We start from the raw sequence: 16318 nt of genomic DNA, 5'->3' as shown, positions 1-16318 counted from the left end.
CTAGAGAGATAGTCTTAATGGTAAGATGTTCAAATTTCCAAACTTAAGTATCCTATTTTTAGTATTCTACATTGAGCACTCTGTTTTGCGCACTCTGTTTTGCGCACTCTGTTTTGCGCACTCTGTTTTGCGCACTCTGTTTTGAGCACGCTGTTTTGAGCACTCTGTTTTGAGCACTCTGTTTTGAGCACTCTGTTTTGAGCACTCTGTTTTGAGCACGCTGTTTTGAGCACTCTGTTTTGAGCACTCTGTTTTGAGCACTCTGTTTTGAGCACTTTGTTTTGAGCACTTTGTTTTAAGCTATGTATCTTATTATTTAAGCATGATTTATAGATTAGATCCTATCAAATAGAACTAAGAAATCTGATAGTGCTATCAATATCAAATTAGCTGTCTATAAGTTACTGTAAGAATGCCATACAGACTCAGATCTAGACTTGCTTATGATAAAACGATAGTCCAATAGTAGACTGCTTGTAAAACCCCCAGACTAATAAGCCAATACATCCTGTAAGCAAAGAGAAAATGTATAGCACCATGCCTTTGCTTAGCCCAACAGAGGCTTGCGAGCAATACCAGTAGCCTAACCCCACAAGGAATTGCACGCCAGAGAGCTCAAGGAGTAGAAGAGGTAGCCATCCTATCTCACTGCCAAGGCCTGTGGCTCTGACAGGGTCTTCAAGCTGTGTGCTTAAAAGAATCGTCAAGCCCCCCCGAGACAACTGCAGTGGCTACTGCGCTGCACAAATGCCCCTCTGATATCTGGATCAGCCTAGACTTTGGATGATGGAATTCTTCGAAGGATAAGAGGATGACGGCGAGGATAGAGACCATGACCGCAAAAAGACCAAGGAAGCTATAGGGATACTGCCTCCTGGAAAGGGTTGGATATGCCACCTGAGAGAGCATCGCTTCGTCCCTGATATACTATCCAGAGCACGTTGTCCACCATCCATATATGCACATGTGTAGAATCAACGGCTGGGAGACTGCTACAGCTGGGCCTCCAATACGTTCCAAGGTGCAAGCTTTACGCCTTAGTCATGGACAGGCCTTTTGGTGTTCGCCTATTAGAAGGATGAAAGGAAATATAAAGGGGTAGCAAAACAGCTTTATCAATTATCTGGACCAGGATATATAGTAAGTAATATAGAAGGAGCGACCTGATGTATTTCGTTCAGGGTTGCCATGCGGGCCACGCGGTTAATTTCCCCAGCAGATTTGTGCCTAGAATAGTTGATGAGCTTAGAACGCCCTCAAATACATTGCCAGGCTCTTTTGAATGGCAAGCAAGACCCTGAGGATGTCCTCTCTAGCAGACTAACACAATATTTATGTCTCAAGATAGCGCAGAAGCGTCAAGCGCAACGTAAAGGGAAGCATGACCCTGGTCCCGGCGTTTAATCCGTTTATATTATTTAAATAATACTGGCAACTTGCAGCCTGCCATTATTCAGCATTGCCAGTTCTTTCAATAGTCTAGGCACAGACTGACACTAATCCATGTGTAAGCTATCATAGCCTAAAAGAGCAAGGGGACGACTCACCAAGGCTATTACTTCTGCGTCTTCAGCGCCAAGATGGACCAAGCCGCTGACAACTTCATGGCTCCCCACCAGGCGGTCAATCCAGCAGTCGACCACTCCTAGATTCCACTGATCGGTGGACGACTTCAGTTGTGGACATTGCCTCACAAGGACCCAGGTTTTCCGCTCTATAGCTTTCAGAGTTCGGTGGAAGCCCCGTCGTAGCAAAAGGAGATAAAGCGAGCGGTAGCTGATACACCGCGAGCGGAAGTATAGGAGGATTGCAATCTCCTCTCTTGACCAGGTCTCTCTGCTAGACATTGTTTCCGAGCCTACCCATGGCAAGCCCTGGTATGATAGGAACGAACTCACTCTGGGAGGTGAGTAGGAGACTTAATGTGGAAGTTCTTGGGTAGCGCAGGGCATCCGACTCTACACGATGAGGCACGGCTATTTATTATCAGGGAGCCCTGCTCATTCGGCTTTAAGTTCTTCACGTACCACACAAAGATTGGGAATGCCGAAGCAATTCAATTGAGTTGAGTGGGCCCAAGGCTTACTGCCCGGACAAGAAGTGAATAGAGATAGGAGCAAGGTCTCCTTTAGAACAGTAAGGTATTCCTACTCAGGCCCGGTATGCCATATTGGCTATATGATTGTATATATCGGGCCTACCTATATTCATGCTTATCAACTCAAGCGTAATAGAGGTGATGTTGCAGGGAAAAAGTTTACAGACTAGACATATGGGGACGAAACCTCTTCTGCGTACCAGTCTGGGTTATTTGGAATACTTTGTTGTGATCCTATCAGGAAAGATACTAGCTATAATTCAAGATAATCAAAACACTGAAAAGAGAAAGGACTAGTCCCATAGAAAAAGATAAAAAAAAAAAAAAATTAAAATAAAATTAGTACGGAGTATATTCGGCCGAAAAAAATTTGAACGAAAAAGAGAGATGATCAGCTTGCCAAGGAAAAGAGAACCGTAGGGAGCGGTATGAATCCACACACGGCGTAAATCGGATAGGTCGGACACAAAAACTGACTGAAGCCAGTGTCGTTATGGCCTTGCTATTAGAGAGGGTTTACGACCGAAGATGACCACTACTCCTACGAATTCAGCATGAAGTAACTCGATACTAGCTTTGTAATCGCAGCCATCATCAAAGCGATCTCGACACGTCCTTCGCGTGTTGATATTGATTGTGCGAGCGCTAGCGGGCTATCACGTGCGTTGACTATAGAAATAACTAGGCGCCTTCCGAGGACCTTCTACACCGCCCGGGGCAAGTTATCGGTCACATTGTGCGCGTGACACCAACGCACTATAGCCAGCAGGGACCGGCCGGTCCAAGTGGAAAGTCGAGAAAGCGTGAAAAGTCACTGATCTAGGCCTGTTGGTCAGTGGAGACTTTAGCGTAACCCCAGTAGCTGCCTCCTAGCTGCATTACGGGGCTATAAGGTCGCGCAACGGTCAATGCATGCACAACGCTAAAAGCCTAAGGCGTGGGTCCCCTATTGGTGGGGAGGGGGGGGGTGGTGCCGTTCCTGACAGATCTGTGCAGCGGTCGCAGGACAAACAATGTCCTGCAAGCAGATCCACTTCCCCTCTCCCTCCCCGAGTTCCTAACGAGTATCTCTCGCCGATCGACCGAGCACAATCTGGCCAGGCGGACCTGGTAATGAGAGCAGAATATGAAATTGAAGCTCGAGGACCCGCATCGCTACCAGCGGATCAGTATGTGCCTGGGCTTTGCCCAAGTGGCTTTGGTCCGGGGAAGGGCTAATGCACGAAATGTCGATCCTAACCTGTTCCTGCCTTTTTATGTGGGGCCCAAGGAGGCGGCTCCTCTACATGAACCATGGGTCAAGTATAGACGGAACCGACCTATGCACGATTTGGAATAATGTCCATGAAGCTCGGCAAATCGGAACCGTTGCGCTCGGAGAGGCGACGCCGATGCGCCCTGTACTCCTGAAGCCCCGCTTGCGCGACGGCCCATTGCCCTCAAGGGCCCTTACCGGAAGGATCTGGCCGACGATCCATTCCGGCCTCGTAGATTAGTGCCAGCACAATGCCAGCTTGTAGCTCCTGTATCGCAGGAGGAATGCCGAGAGACCCCTGCTGGAGTGTTGTGCCTCGGACTTGTCTCGTCATGGCGTCCGACCTCGGCGGTCGGACCCCGGCGTCATACCGCGAAAGGCTAGTGCCGCCCCTAGCCCTGAAAATTTAGGCGCGGTGTGGCCTGGCCTGCGGTGATCGGCCCACACCGCGTGAGACGTTGGCCTGGTAGATCATCCAACAGAGAAAGCGCAGGCCATAGCGCCCCAACTTACCCCTGCACATCAGATCGAGAGTTGTACATTAAAAGCCACTCATCCCCTCCCCGCAGCGGTAACCTGTACAGAGGCCTCTGTTTCCCCTGCATTGTCCGTGACAGTCACGGTCTAGTTTTCCTGCATTCCACAATGCCAAAGATCTCAGGCACCCGCGATGCGGGACCCGTGGTTCCTGGGACTGGCCGACGGGCGGGACGAAGGCCCGTCCCCCCACAGGAGCCTCGAGTATGGCCGGACGATGCGGTGGACTCGATTCTGTCGGTCGCGTCGCCCACGCAGAGCCACATCCAGGTAGGTCTCCGGCCAGCAGCAGCCTAACGCCCCATCGCCGAACCCCAGGCAAATACCGAGACCTGACGGTGTGAACAGAATCACCCTGCGCATGCTCCGAGCAAACCTTCGCCAAGCTTTAAGAGGGCCATGGAAGCCGCCCACCCGGATTGTAACGCGGTGATCACCCTCGCCGATCAACACTGCAAGGAGCTCCGGACACATATTGCACAGCGAGAGCGTGAGACGGCGGAGGAAATCAGCAATCTGAAAAAGGCTCTCGAGGGAGCAAATCGAGACAAACGCAGATTCTTCGAAGAGGCTCGCGGGTGGAAAGCTAAGGCCGATCACCGCCAGACGCTCCTCGACAACACGAACCGTGGCATTCCACTGGAACAATACAGGTCAGTCCTCACGGATATCTTCAACCAGGCTTCATCTGTAGTGGAGGTAGTTACAACAAGACTAGCCGAGGCGGGTATGGTGACTTTCTCGCCGAGCCCACCTGGGTTCGTGGACGATGACAAGCTTCGGTCTCAGAAGGGGGACCTATATGACTTGGTGGACCAGTCCCCTCCTGCAAACCATCCGAATCTTGAACTCTCAACGCTGGGTGCTCAGGGACCCATTGGCATCGAGCCATGGCAGACTATATGTTGACAACTACATATCTCTTTATGTACAGAAGACTTTTTCTAGTAGAATGTTAGATATAGAATGGCACCCAACCCGGATCATCCAGAGGAATCAAAGAAGAAGAGGAGAGAGAAAAAAGGAAACAGAAGAAACAGAAAAGAAAGAAATAAAAAAGAAAGAAATCAAAAAGAAAGAAACAAAAAAGAAAGAAAGAAAGAAAAGAAAAGAAAAGAAAAGAGAGGGGAAAGGGCTAGTCTATTTTTGTTTAGTGGCTCCTACTGTAACAATCAGTTCCTGTCAGCAAAATTATATGTCATCAACCCGAGAGCGATAGGGGGAACGGCTCATTTCGTAAAGGATCACTGTAAATCCTCTCAAGTACCCTTGGAAAATCAACAGAGGTGGAGTTGGATAGCCCTTCACTGATCATGGTAATACACGTAACTCAAATGGCCGGAGTTGTGCGAATGCTGCTATCCAGAAGAGTGGGTAACAAAGTAAAGCAGGGAGCCATTTGTGATGCCAGGACTATCCAACTAGTGCTGTGATCATTCCCATGGAACGTTCCCTTTAGCAGGCGGCATTGCCGCCATTCAATATGATAGGTTATAGTATCAGTGGTAGTGTCTGCCGAGCCGCTCGCCAAGACAGGCGCCGTGACCACGCCCGCGTATTCCGAATGTGGTCATCCTGATTATTTTTCTGTTAGCTACTGTTGATCCCTGCGGGGCCGGTGTATTACGATAGATGATGACTGGACTGTATCAGGTAGAGATTAGAATCGGTACTATCATGCTCGAACGGGGAAATATATCGGTAGAAACCAAGGCGCCACAATTTCCCTTTCTACTCTTGCTATTGCGGCGATCTCCTAGTGCGGATTTTCCTCCGGTTGTCTGGACCCTCGGCTGACACTCCCTGCTGTTCGACGAGACCCTGGAGTCTGGCAACCTCGGCCTGCAGCTTGAGCACCGTATCTTCGAGGGGACGGATCTTATCGCATGACTCCGCCATGTCCTTCACACTTCTTTGGATCTCCCTGTTATAGTGGTGCTGTTTCTTCCAGTTGTCACTGGAATTACTGTGGCGCGGGGCCATCAATTTAGCTATCCCCTCCGAGATACAGAGTTGCGTTCTCACCTCATCTGTTTTTCAATCCTAAAGCCTTGTCAGCGAGTGCAGGGGGTCGTGCGAGGTAATGGCCGGGGAAACCCACATTGTATAGACCTTCCTCGGATCCGCCGCTGATCTATCATCCGGAGGGCCACCTGCACTATCGACGGGTGCTGTGATCGACGTTTGAGCGGGCGGCCTCTCGTCGTCCGACGGATCCTCGTCGATGCCGTGCCCAGGATGATAGTCGAAGCTTTCGTACACGTCTTCGTCGACGTATTCGAAAGGGCAGTCTGCGACGGGAGGGGGTGGGGGGGAGTCGGGAACGCTATAGATATCGGTCGCCTTGTTGTCTTTTCGAAATTGGCGGGCTAGCCATTCGTTATAGAAATCTTGATGGCTGTCAGCGGACAGCCCGAAGCTAGCCCCCATCGGCCTGGCCTGACCAGGAACGGACATGCTGAAGCGAACGTGGAAAGAGAAAAAGACAGGTCTTGATTCCAGGGGAGCAATTTGCACGATAAATATATATATATATTCATAGATAGCGGTCTACGCGCCTCACAGGGCCGGTTCATGCCCGTGCACCCCCTGTCTCTAGATCCCTGCCACAGAAAGAGTATGTAACACGGTATACGTCCCCTCAAACTCTACGCTGCGAAAGGAGCCGGGGGGTCTTAGTCTTCTGATGGAACCCGTGCCCGGCCTCGCATTTATGCACCTGGCCCCATCAAGTCGGTGGTGGGTCGTGCATACCGTCGGAGGTTTTGGGCATTCGGGGCCTCCGCGATCTAGCGCGCAAAATTGAGCGACGCCAATTTCGCCGAGGCATGGGACGTATGTAGGAAGCGCCTTTACTTCCAATCATCCCCCATTGGCCACCGGTATTCCAAATTCAATGCACCACTCTGCATCGGGGCCGCATTTATTTGCACAGGTCGAGGAGCCCTCAGCTCGCACGAAACAAATGCTCAATCCTTTCCTCTCATCTAGCAAACTTTCCTTGTCCCTTTTGGCCCCATTGATCCCCATCCGATCCGCCGCGTTCCCACTATGCCTAGCGGCAAATACAGTACCTGGACGGATGAGGAGAAGGCGGACGTGACGGACTGGATGCGTCGCCACAAGCATCTGTCATGGGAAGCCCGATGTGTGGAATATCGTCGCCAGAAAGGCATCCACAGGACGGTGAGCTCGCTGCGAAACGGCTTCGGCCGATACAAGAATGACGGGGAGCAGCCTCCAATTTCGACCAAAGCGAGCAAAGCGAGCAAATCGAGCAAATCGAGCGAATCGAGCAAATCGAGCGAATCGACCGACCCAGACAGAGCGAGATTCGTCGACCGGATTCCTCCTCTCCCCCAATGCTCAGCTTCGATCCTCTGGACCCGCGGGTTTGCGTAGTCCTCGACCATTGGGGCACGGCGGACGCTCGGCGACTGATCGCCATGGTGAGCCGGTCATTGATCGAGCACAACCAGAAACACCCGTCATCACCGCCCCTCCGAAGTAGGTCAAAGCTGGCTTCATTCCTGTGTGCTGTGGCTAACTTGCCGAAGGGACTACCTGCCTGAGACAGTAAACTATCACGGGACCATAGGCGTGGCGCAAAGAAGAAGCAGGCAATACGACACCGCTACCGGTCGTGTTATGTTGAATAATGTCATGTAGCATCGCGGGAACCCAATTTACTCTGTGGGCCTGTGCCAGACTCTCATACGCGATCAATCAACGGATCCAGTCACATGTCGGGCAAACTAGTTCGAAATATCATAGATATGGACACAGGCTGTCCAATTTGGAATCATTGCGTCCCCACCAAGTTTGGCTATCAAGGCTGAGACCAGCAGAGGCCAGTTATGCCTCTCGCTAGTGCCTTCCAGCCTGGATATCGTCTTGCACAGCAGGAATTTGGATGAATCGGTGGACCTGGTATTGCCACCGCTTGGCGTGGAGGATGGTTTTCTCTTAGGTGGGTATACCGCCCTTGCCGGGGGTCTCGTTGAGTTTCTCAGTCGTTTACGTCTAAACCTTTTTTAGGCGCTAACCGACCAGAGGCTTTGCTAGGCCGCCACCGGGACGCGCGAGGCGCTGCAGATCACGCCAAGCCATGCAAGTCAAGAAGGCTCCGATCCAATCCTTCCAAGGTGACCCACTACCGGGGACTAGAGAGCTGACGTTCAGCGATCACGTATAAGTTTGCCGGGACTCTCGCGCTTGGTTGTCCGCGAGGCACGGAAGTCTTTCCGCGTATTCCCAGGCCCAGGACCCACCTTTCTATGGAAGGTTCCATTTGACCAGTGTATCCGGTGTGGCGACCCAGTTTTGTTTTCCTGATTTTTAACCAGTTTAGGATTAGTATGGTATTGGGTTAGAGAGTGTGGTTCATCACCGGTGTGGTCGGCTCTCATCCACGGCATGACCCGTCATCCCCGCCTTGAGCTATTCGGACGAAGGTGGAAAAAGGACAACCTATTCGAATCGTCCGTGTGGATGTCTGGTCTGTAGCATAGTCAGGCTCATTGGACCGCCTCCAAGTTCCGGAAAACGGTGGTAGGGGGCCCGAGCCTCAATAAAAGTGACCGGTTGTGGGTTGGGCTCAGCCTTGGATTTTTTATTTTTTATTTTTTATTTTTTATTTTTTTTATTTTCTATTCTTATTTTTTATTTTTATTTTTATTTTTATTTTTTATTTAATTTTATTTCTAATCTAATATATATTTGTCTACACTGGTCGTATATCCTCATTCCCGAATGGGCAAGATTATCCCGCCACATATCCTACCTCTCCTGCCCAACTTCGGATCCGAGTTACTAGTCGCCAGTGACCCAGTCCTATACAACCTTCATGGAGTTAGCCTGTGGCCAGATTTTTGCAGTGCGCAGGGCATTGAACAGGCAGCTGGCGGCCAAGTGCTCTAGGACAGCTGAGCACCAATCCGCAGCGCCGGCAGTCATTCGTTCGGGTCCATGGTCCGGTGATATTTGGTTCTTTGATTCAGCTACAACAGAGGAAGATTGGGTGATTTGAGTCAGTGCCCCACCTGGGTATTATTTATTGTATTTATGCTAGCCACCAAGTCGGCCATCCGAAGGCTTTCCTCGTCTCGATTCGAGAGAGGATATTGTACGACATCTGGAATTGCTTCCTAGCCTAGCATTGCAGAATGGGTTTACTGCCTCACAGTAACCAACGCGGGCACGGGTTGCAACGCCAACAGCCAGCGTCCAACCGTGACCCCGTGACACGACCCAGAACCAACCAGCAGCAGAGTGGACTGAATAGAGCTAGTGGTGTTTTCAAGATAAAGCATCGTGCTGCAGATCGTCCACCGTGGACTGTCTGTGAGGAAGCATTACTACAAGACCTGCCACAAGCGAAATGGAATGAGGAGGCCAAAAGTGAACTCTCGCACCTCTATCATCGGTTTGTACCTACCTGTTTCATGCTCACAATGTCGCACTAATTAACAGCGGGCGGCAGGAAGAAGCACGAGATGTGGTGTTGTATTGCGAACGAAATGAAAATGCCATGGAGAGCAGTGGAGGCCATGCATTGGCAATTGAGGGACCATGAGCAACCTCGTCAGCCCATTCGTGTCCATCCAGGCCAGAGCCTATACCCGCCGTTTACGGAATATTATACACACGAAGATAACCGGCTTCCTATGATCAGAACGGCTGGAGCTGAAAGGGAAACGCAATTGCCTCCTTTCCGGATGCTATTCCAGTATCCCAGGATACATCAATAAGTTCGATAGAGCAGACAGGAAAACATTCATTTGTTCTTGGGGCTAAGTAGCTCATGCTCCCTGAAGAAGACTATCGTGGCTATATATATCAAGGATCTTCTAAGAGGCGGCACCGATTTGATACAGGTTCCAGCGTACCTATAGCAGAATAACGTCTGTTAAACCGATCAATCTGCTTTAAACAGCATCTTCGAATACGTCGATTTCTTCTCCAACTCTGTCGTTTATGATTTATGTTTCTTTTTCTTGCTCTTCCGTCATGCCGTGTTCTCGCGGAGCTATCCTTTCCCGGATTGCCGAAAGACGTTTATCCCGCATTCTGTGTTACTAGCCTATCGCACTTGTTCAAGGATATGCTCCTAGATCGATGGAGATTTGTAAGTGATTTACCGCGCTTTACTCAGATAGTAGTTATTCAGTCTATACCATCGTTTGTTATAGCGGAACGTGCCTGCTGATAGTGGTTCAAACCCAAGGCATCATTATCTGTACTGATCTTGTGCAGTCCTGTGATCCCGCAGAGATGCTAGTAGATGAACATGGTGCTTAGGCTTGCTAGGCTACTCAAAAGCACCAGCATCAGCAAACTACATTTCTAGTAGGATAGGGGCCTCGAGAAATACTGGCCCTTGTATCGATATAAAATACGGAGTCATCTGGCTGCCGGAGCTTCGGTATTCGGGCCTCTGTAGAGGGGTTCAAGATAGGCAGAAGCTGTTCCAGTGCGCGGTCTTCTCTAATCTTCTGATATTCTTTATCTTTTTAGAAATTGATAATTTGCTATAGCCCTTTTTCAAGCAGAAATAAGAATGCTCAAACAAGTGCCCGAACAAGAGTGCTCAAATAAATTTTCGAATTAACTCGCTTTGAAATGGCTCAAACAGAACTAATCAGACAAGCACGATTACTTTGATTATTCAACTTGATTCATTTTTCAGAATATTTCATAAGCGCAGTAAGATGTGGAGACGATGAAAAGGCTCTGTTTAGGCCCTATTATAAAGCGTCAGTCAGATCCTCATTTTGAAGGGAATACCCCTTTTTTGGAGACTTGATAATTAGCACACAATGAAGCTGCCAGTCTTTCCATTCCTGGCTTTCCAAAGGATCACGAGTATACGCTGCTTTTTGCCTCAAAAAAGAATCACAGTAAGTCTTGAATCTATAAGCTGTAATCGAAATATGTAACTAACAATGAAGAGAATGAGATAGCCACGACGCGCAGAGAATGCTCCGAGCCAACCATGACCATGCTCTTTCAAGGCTACCACCCGAAGTTCAAGCAACATCATCTTGGGAGAGAGGTAGAATCCCTCTTGACGCTTAAGCCACAGCAACAAATGTGCTATTACAGTGGGAAGGTTTTCGGGGGGTACCTCACTTTCCTTATGGATCGCATTCTTGCAGATTGTTGCGAGGAGCCAGCGTTCACTGCAAGTCTGCATACATCATTTAAGAGGCCTGTTTCACCTGCGGTCCCAATGCTTCTGCGGGCGTGGCCAGAAAAGTTGGATGGCCGTAAGCTTTATCTTAAAGGAACTATCCAAGTTCCTGGAGAAAACGGCGAATGGATTGATGCCATTATAGCAGAGGCTTTATTTGTCAAACCAAGGCCTGAGGCCAAAATATAGAAGGAAAAAAACATCTGGGAGGGAAAGGATGTCTGTGTTTCCGATTTCGATATGAGGCTCATGAAGAGTAGGGCTCAGATATAACACCAAGAAACAGCACAAAGTGAAACATAAAAGGCCAATTCTATCGAATTTTATAACTTAACTCCTCAATCAAATTCCAGTGGTTGCAAACTAGGATTCGTTTGACACAATAACATTGCAGCCAAAATCCATAAGAAAGTATATTTCTTGTATTAGAAGCGGTTCGGATGCTATAGCCGAGTATTTGTCCCTTGCTGTTCTAGAGGCGATTACTGCACTGGCACAAAGCGATCATGATAAAAATGTATGATAGTAGTGTCGAAAATGGACATAGAAGATCAGTCAGTAATCCTGTTTAACACGTCTATCGTAACTATACTGATATGAGGTCTTATTATATATAAACTTTACCCTAACCTCATGGATAGCTGTTGGTTATAGTACTGTACTATACTACAAGCAAATAGCATAGCCTGAAATCAGGAGATGGAAACCTCAGCTGAGCCACTACTAGATATATCCGAGAATTTCCGGTCAGCCTCTTAGCACTTGTTATCTAAGGGAGGAGCTACGCCGACGATCTATCTACTCCTTCACGAACCTCTGTGCCATCTTCACCAGTCTGGTAGTGTAGCATATATACGCCCAAGCTGTATAGACAGGGGCCGTGCTAAGGGAAACCGTACGAAGGCTCGAAAGCAAGAAAAGTGTGTTGAATCCTAAAGCTAACTCCTCGATAGTTCTGAGGTTAGAATGCAAGAATAATCACGTGTCCTTAGCCCCCTCCGAGCAGGCCTGTGCCGTAAGACTTTTCTGCCGGCATAAACCGGTCTCTCCGACTCCGCCGCTATAGTAGTTCGGATCCCCTTCTATCTCGAGACGGTGAGTGGCGGCGGAATCGAGCGGGCGGTGACACTCAATTAATATGTACAGAAGAACATATCTTCTTTGTCAATCCTCATTATAAATTCTTCTAAATCTCGATGGTCTCAGAATTGGAAATATACAAAGAATAAACAGAGTCTATCTTATGCAGCCTCAATAACTGTTGCTAACAGTACTCAAAAGTACATCTCTAGAGCTTATGATAGACTCCAAATTTGAGCGATTTGGCCGCACTAATCGGCAGGCATATTGGAGTTCATTATCACGGAGTATCAAGGTCTTATTCATCCATGACTATTGATGTTACGTCTCGATTATCAAGCCGAAAGCTTAAATAGTCGATGCGTCTGGCGTGCACGGGATTGATGTCCACTTCCTCTCCCGGTCTCCATTATGCATTACTTTTACTGCTTCATATTAATTGCACACCTGGCTTTGGGAAGCTCTTTGTCTGTCATACGTGACAGGGAAGGGAAGAGCTGCCGAGTGGTTTCCGAGAATAACCATGGTTGTTCAGGCTATTCAGCGGTTTTTGCGGCACTTGAGGGGGGCTCCTGCACCAGTTAGTGTCTTGCTATGGATATATGGATGTATGCTAATATTTCCAGACTTTGCATCCAGTGATTCTGGTAACAAATCGATAACAGTCGATATATGTGGAACCGAGGATGGAGAGCACGTCGCTTGGGTGACAGTAAACAAAAATGGAACTGTATCTTTCATCAATCGTGAGAAAGAATCGGCCAGCTGCTCATTAGATCATGGACTCGAAATCGGCAGCAAATGTGAAGTTAAAAATGCAGCACCCTCCCAGCCGCCAGCTTCGTTGCCTACAAATAGCAATCCCACGTCATCTCCAAATAGCAATCCCACATCATCGACAACTAGCAGCAAACCTCTTTCTAGTACTCTCACGGAAGATCACCTTTCGAGCTTTGTCAGTACACAGACAGATGTTAGCTACCAATCCTCAGCTTCGAGTTCAGCCAGCAAGTTTACTAGCCTGGTCCCCCTCCCAAACTTGCCTGTCGATCCCAGCCTGCACGTGCACTTGCACACCTGTTGCGGCATAGTCAAAGAGCTTGGATCCCTGATAGATTCTAAGCCTTTGAAGTTTGAGAGATCATTTTATTCCAATGTTTATCTTGAGAATGACCTTCCCTATGCTTTCCTATGATATAGCATATAGTGGCAGAATATGGCCCTTAGTCATTAGCTAAAATCAAAAGCTAGATTAAGAGTATCTTCTGGATCTTAATGAGAACGCTCTCACGCTTCACAAAAGGCCATCGGTTCTAGAGATAGCCGCCCTGATACTATATAGAAGACCCTAATGCATTAAGACGATGTGTATATTCATCTAGAAGGGACTTACATATTTACCTTTATTCATACTCGGCACATGGTCGAATTCTGGATATTCAAAAAAAAGAGGCAATGGCAAAGCTGTCTACTAAGGCTATGCTGCATGCTGCTAGAGCCGCGTCATGTGGCCTGCAAGGATAAAGTGGGCAATTATTCCGGCTTTCCTGAACGACCCCAACTATGTGAATCTCAGCCGGACTAGCCGAAAACTTCATGCTTGCATGAAGAGTGATCTGCTACCTCAAAGCTTCTAAAACTCCCTCAAACCTCCTTTTTGTTCCATCCTGTCGATTCATTTCTCAACTATGAACCCCCTGGGCGCCTCCAAGTTTTCTGTTCTGTTAGACCAAGTCTTCCCTGTATAAATACTCCGCTCAAATTCACCGGATGGCTCGACGATACGACATGCTCAGCCACTTGACAAGTTTAGTTGCTGAGGTTATCGGCTGTGGTGAGTTACTTTCATAGGATAGGTCGGAAACTGGTTGCAACTAAAAAAATTCAAGACCTATTCTTGCCTTTGAAGCTGGCTAATTCCTCGCATATCGATAATTATATACAATTAAACGTCTAAAATGGCTGAAAAGACTTTGGACCATGAATTCTAGCCTCATATGCTAGAGTTTGGTGCTGTGGATCTTTGAGTTGACTATCAAATGGTTGCTGACATAAAAGAAAGGCCATGGAAGAGAAAGTCCTGGATCTTGGGTGCAGATGCAACGACGAAAAACGAAACTTGAATAAAAAAAAGAAAAGGTCTCTGTCCCCTCAAATGTAATGTCGCCGAGCTACGGTGGGTTATTCGATGTTCAACCCCTCACACGTGTCTATCGAATTGCCGAACGTGTTTGCGAAAAGGGGTGACATCGAACTTAGGCTTTGGAATGCACGGAAAAGATATCCATCGATCAAACTAAAGAATAATCAGCGCTTCGCTGGCTCTCAAGTTAGGGAAGGGTCCAAACCGTTGCTATCCGATTACCAAGCCATAGGCACCTGTGTATCCGGGTGAATGTCGCTTTTTCAGTCTCGATCGCCGGTCTTTCGTCTTCTTGGGGTGCGTCCTGAAAGAAATCTGGCTCATAATACAGTTGGCTCCAAACATTACCCCGAATCGAGAAATCTTCAGCCAAGTATTTGACCATCTCTTCTTCTTCTTCCTCCATTGAAGGGAAAGATTGGCACTCAATGATAGAGTAATTGATACCTCCCTCCTCCTTTATTAGAAGTATATTGAGAAAGTGCGCTATCTTTGCCCATGGTATCATCTTTTCAAGCTGTTGCATCGCGGTCGGATGGAGCGCTAAACACCAAATAAAGGCGAGGCCAACATGAATACCCGGGTAACTGTTAGGGTCTTGGACCTGATCGAGAAAGATCGAAAGGGTCTGGAATGTAAGAGCGCTCCCTTGTGCTGCTATCTGTGAAGGGATATGTGGCGGCATCACCTCCATCGCGCCCGCATCTAGATCCATCATCCCGGATTTTGAAGTTGACATCCACTCCTTTGCAAATTTGTGCGCAGCTTCAGCAGTGTCACCCGGCTTTTGCGAAAATTCCACCTCCATGATTGCGTCTGGCTTCCCGTACTGCAGAATCGAAGCGATGTTACAACACGTTATATAGACTCCTTGCTGGCCTTGCCTACCAAGCCCATGATAATTTTTCCGTAGCAACGCGAGAAAATTATTCGCTGAGTCCACAAACTTTTTGTCCGGATCTTGTGTGAACAGTATACCGTGTGTCGTAATAAAAGATGTGGTAATGGTCTTCTGGCCCAATGGTTGTTCTTTATATGGATTGAAGAGCAGAACGATACTCTCTCGAGCATTCTGGAAAGGCCGTACACAAATCAGAGATTTTGTATAGTAGAACAGCTGTAGTAAACCGTCTGGACGAGCCAAAACTGCTAGATGGTGTTGAATTCTGCCGATATCCGGGCTTCGATCAGCACCTTGCTTATACCAATATCGGGAAACACCTGCCCATATCTCCCTATCTCTCATATCAGATTCCTCAACCGCCATCCTATATCGGGCCAGATCACCGAGACATTCGATCCATGCCTCTTGGAGTGCACGAGCACTTTCATACAGCAGTGTCATCATAGAGTAAGCCACATGGATAAAGTTGAGCATATATTCCAGGGACGCGGGTAGATTTTGTCGGAGTAACTCAAGGAAAGAGTGAATCCCGTATCTCCACATGCGTGCAGGCATTGCGTATTTCTCAGCAAGCCTTTTGAGGACGGGGCTTGCGGAAGGATGCTGCGACGCCAGAAAGAAATCGTGGTGCTCATAGAGCAACTTTCGGTGGAGAGAGATCAAGTCCTGCCACTGAGACTCTGATAGCTCAGCCCTAGACTCAATCTGCTGTTTATCCAGCTCAATGCATTTTTTTTCGACCATCACCAATCCTGCATAGATGCCGCGAACTTCATTGATCAACTGCTCCTCGCTAATAGGGCTGGTCACCGGCTGCTTAAACAGGGTAGGCGGAGGCTCCGAGGCCTCGGGAAGCTCATGGATAGCTTGGTCTGATGCGAGAGTTGTACGTTCATGGCCTGAATAGGTGTCTGATGCCTGAGGATATGTCAAGATTTGGGCAGAAGTCGAAACCTCCATCAGCATGGTCATTTGTATTGCATCCCTATCAACCAGAGTCGTTGCTGTCGAAGCCTCGTCCGATCTTTGATGGCGGAACGGGGCTTTCGAAGAACTTTCGTTCATTCGAGACCCGGCCCCATGTTGAGGCTCTGACGTATGAAAGGAGC

The 16318-nt window shown here is 48.3% G+C and overlaps 7 protein-coding genes across 7 annotated transcripts; 3 read left to right on the top strand and 4 right to left on the bottom strand.

Moving 5' to 3' along the window:
- Positions 1–1449: 1449 nt before the first annotated feature.
- N7468_009882 (uncharacterized protein) lies at positions 1450–1847 on the bottom strand (the record flags this gene model as incomplete). The annotated part of the gene is made up of 2 exons (XM_058479177.1): positions 1450–1479; positions 1548–1847. The coding sequence occupies 2 exons, from the start codon at positions 1845–1847 to the stop codon at positions 1450–1452; spliced, it is 330 nt and encodes a 109-aa protein (XP_058325745.1).
- Positions 1848–3010: 1163 nt separating this feature from the next.
- N7468_009881 (uncharacterized protein) lies at positions 3011–3316 on the top strand (the record flags this gene model as incomplete). Its single annotated transcript, XM_058479176.1, has 1 exon — positions 3011–3316. The coding sequence occupies one exon, from the start codon at positions 3011–3013 to the stop codon at positions 3314–3316; it is 306 nt and encodes a 101-aa protein (XP_058325744.1).
- Positions 3317–4010: 694 nt separating this feature from the next.
- On the bottom strand, positions 4011–4253 carry N7468_009880 (uncharacterized protein; the record flags this gene model as incomplete). The annotated part of the gene is made up of 1 exon (XM_058479175.1): positions 4011–4253. One exon carries the CDS (start codon positions 4251–4253, stop codon positions 4011–4013), a length of 243 nt encoding a protein of 80 aa, XP_058325743.1.
- Positions 4254–4289: 36 nt separating this feature from the next.
- N7468_009879 (uncharacterized protein) lies at positions 4290–4799 on the top strand (the record flags this gene model as incomplete). The annotated part of the gene is made up of 1 exon (XM_058479174.1): positions 4290–4799. The coding sequence occupies one exon, from the start codon at positions 4290–4292 to the stop codon at positions 4797–4799; it is 510 nt and encodes a 169-aa protein (XP_058325742.1).
- Positions 4800–5630: 831 nt separating this feature from the next.
- Positions 5631–6347, bottom strand: N7468_009878 (uncharacterized protein; the record flags this gene model as incomplete). Its single annotated transcript, XM_058479173.1, has 3 exons — positions 5631–5856; positions 5916–5933; positions 5992–6347. The coding sequence occupies 3 exons, from the start codon at positions 6345–6347 to the stop codon at positions 5631–5633; spliced, it is 600 nt and encodes a 199-aa protein (XP_058325741.1).
- Positions 6348–6941: 594 nt separating this feature from the next.
- On the top strand, positions 6942–7292 carry N7468_009877 (uncharacterized protein; the record flags this gene model as incomplete). Its single annotated transcript, XM_058479172.1, has 1 exon — positions 6942–7292. One exon carries the CDS (start codon positions 6942–6944, stop codon positions 7290–7292), a length of 351 nt encoding a protein of 116 aa, XP_058325740.1.
- A 7200-nt stretch (positions 7293–14492) lies between these two features.
- N7468_009876 (DNA/RNA-binding domain E.t1.c1-type) lies at positions 14493–16175 on the bottom strand (the record flags this gene model as incomplete). The annotated part of the gene is made up of 1 exon (XM_058479171.1): positions 14493–16175. One exon carries the CDS (start codon positions 16173–16175, stop codon positions 14493–14495), a length of 1683 nt encoding a protein of 560 aa, XP_058325739.1.
- Between the last annotated feature and the right edge of the window lie 143 nt (positions 16176–16318).

This window comes from Penicillium chermesinum (genome assembly GCF_028974085.1).
Source record: "Penicillium chermesinum strain IBT 19713 chromosome Unknown utg000008l:1.0-1752722.0:1.0-1753981.0, whole genome shotgun sequence".
NCBI lineage: Eukaryota > Fungi > Ascomycota > Eurotiomycetes > Eurotiales > Aspergillaceae > Penicillium > Penicillium chermesinum.
This window is presented reverse-complemented; position numbering and strand designations above follow the sequence as displayed.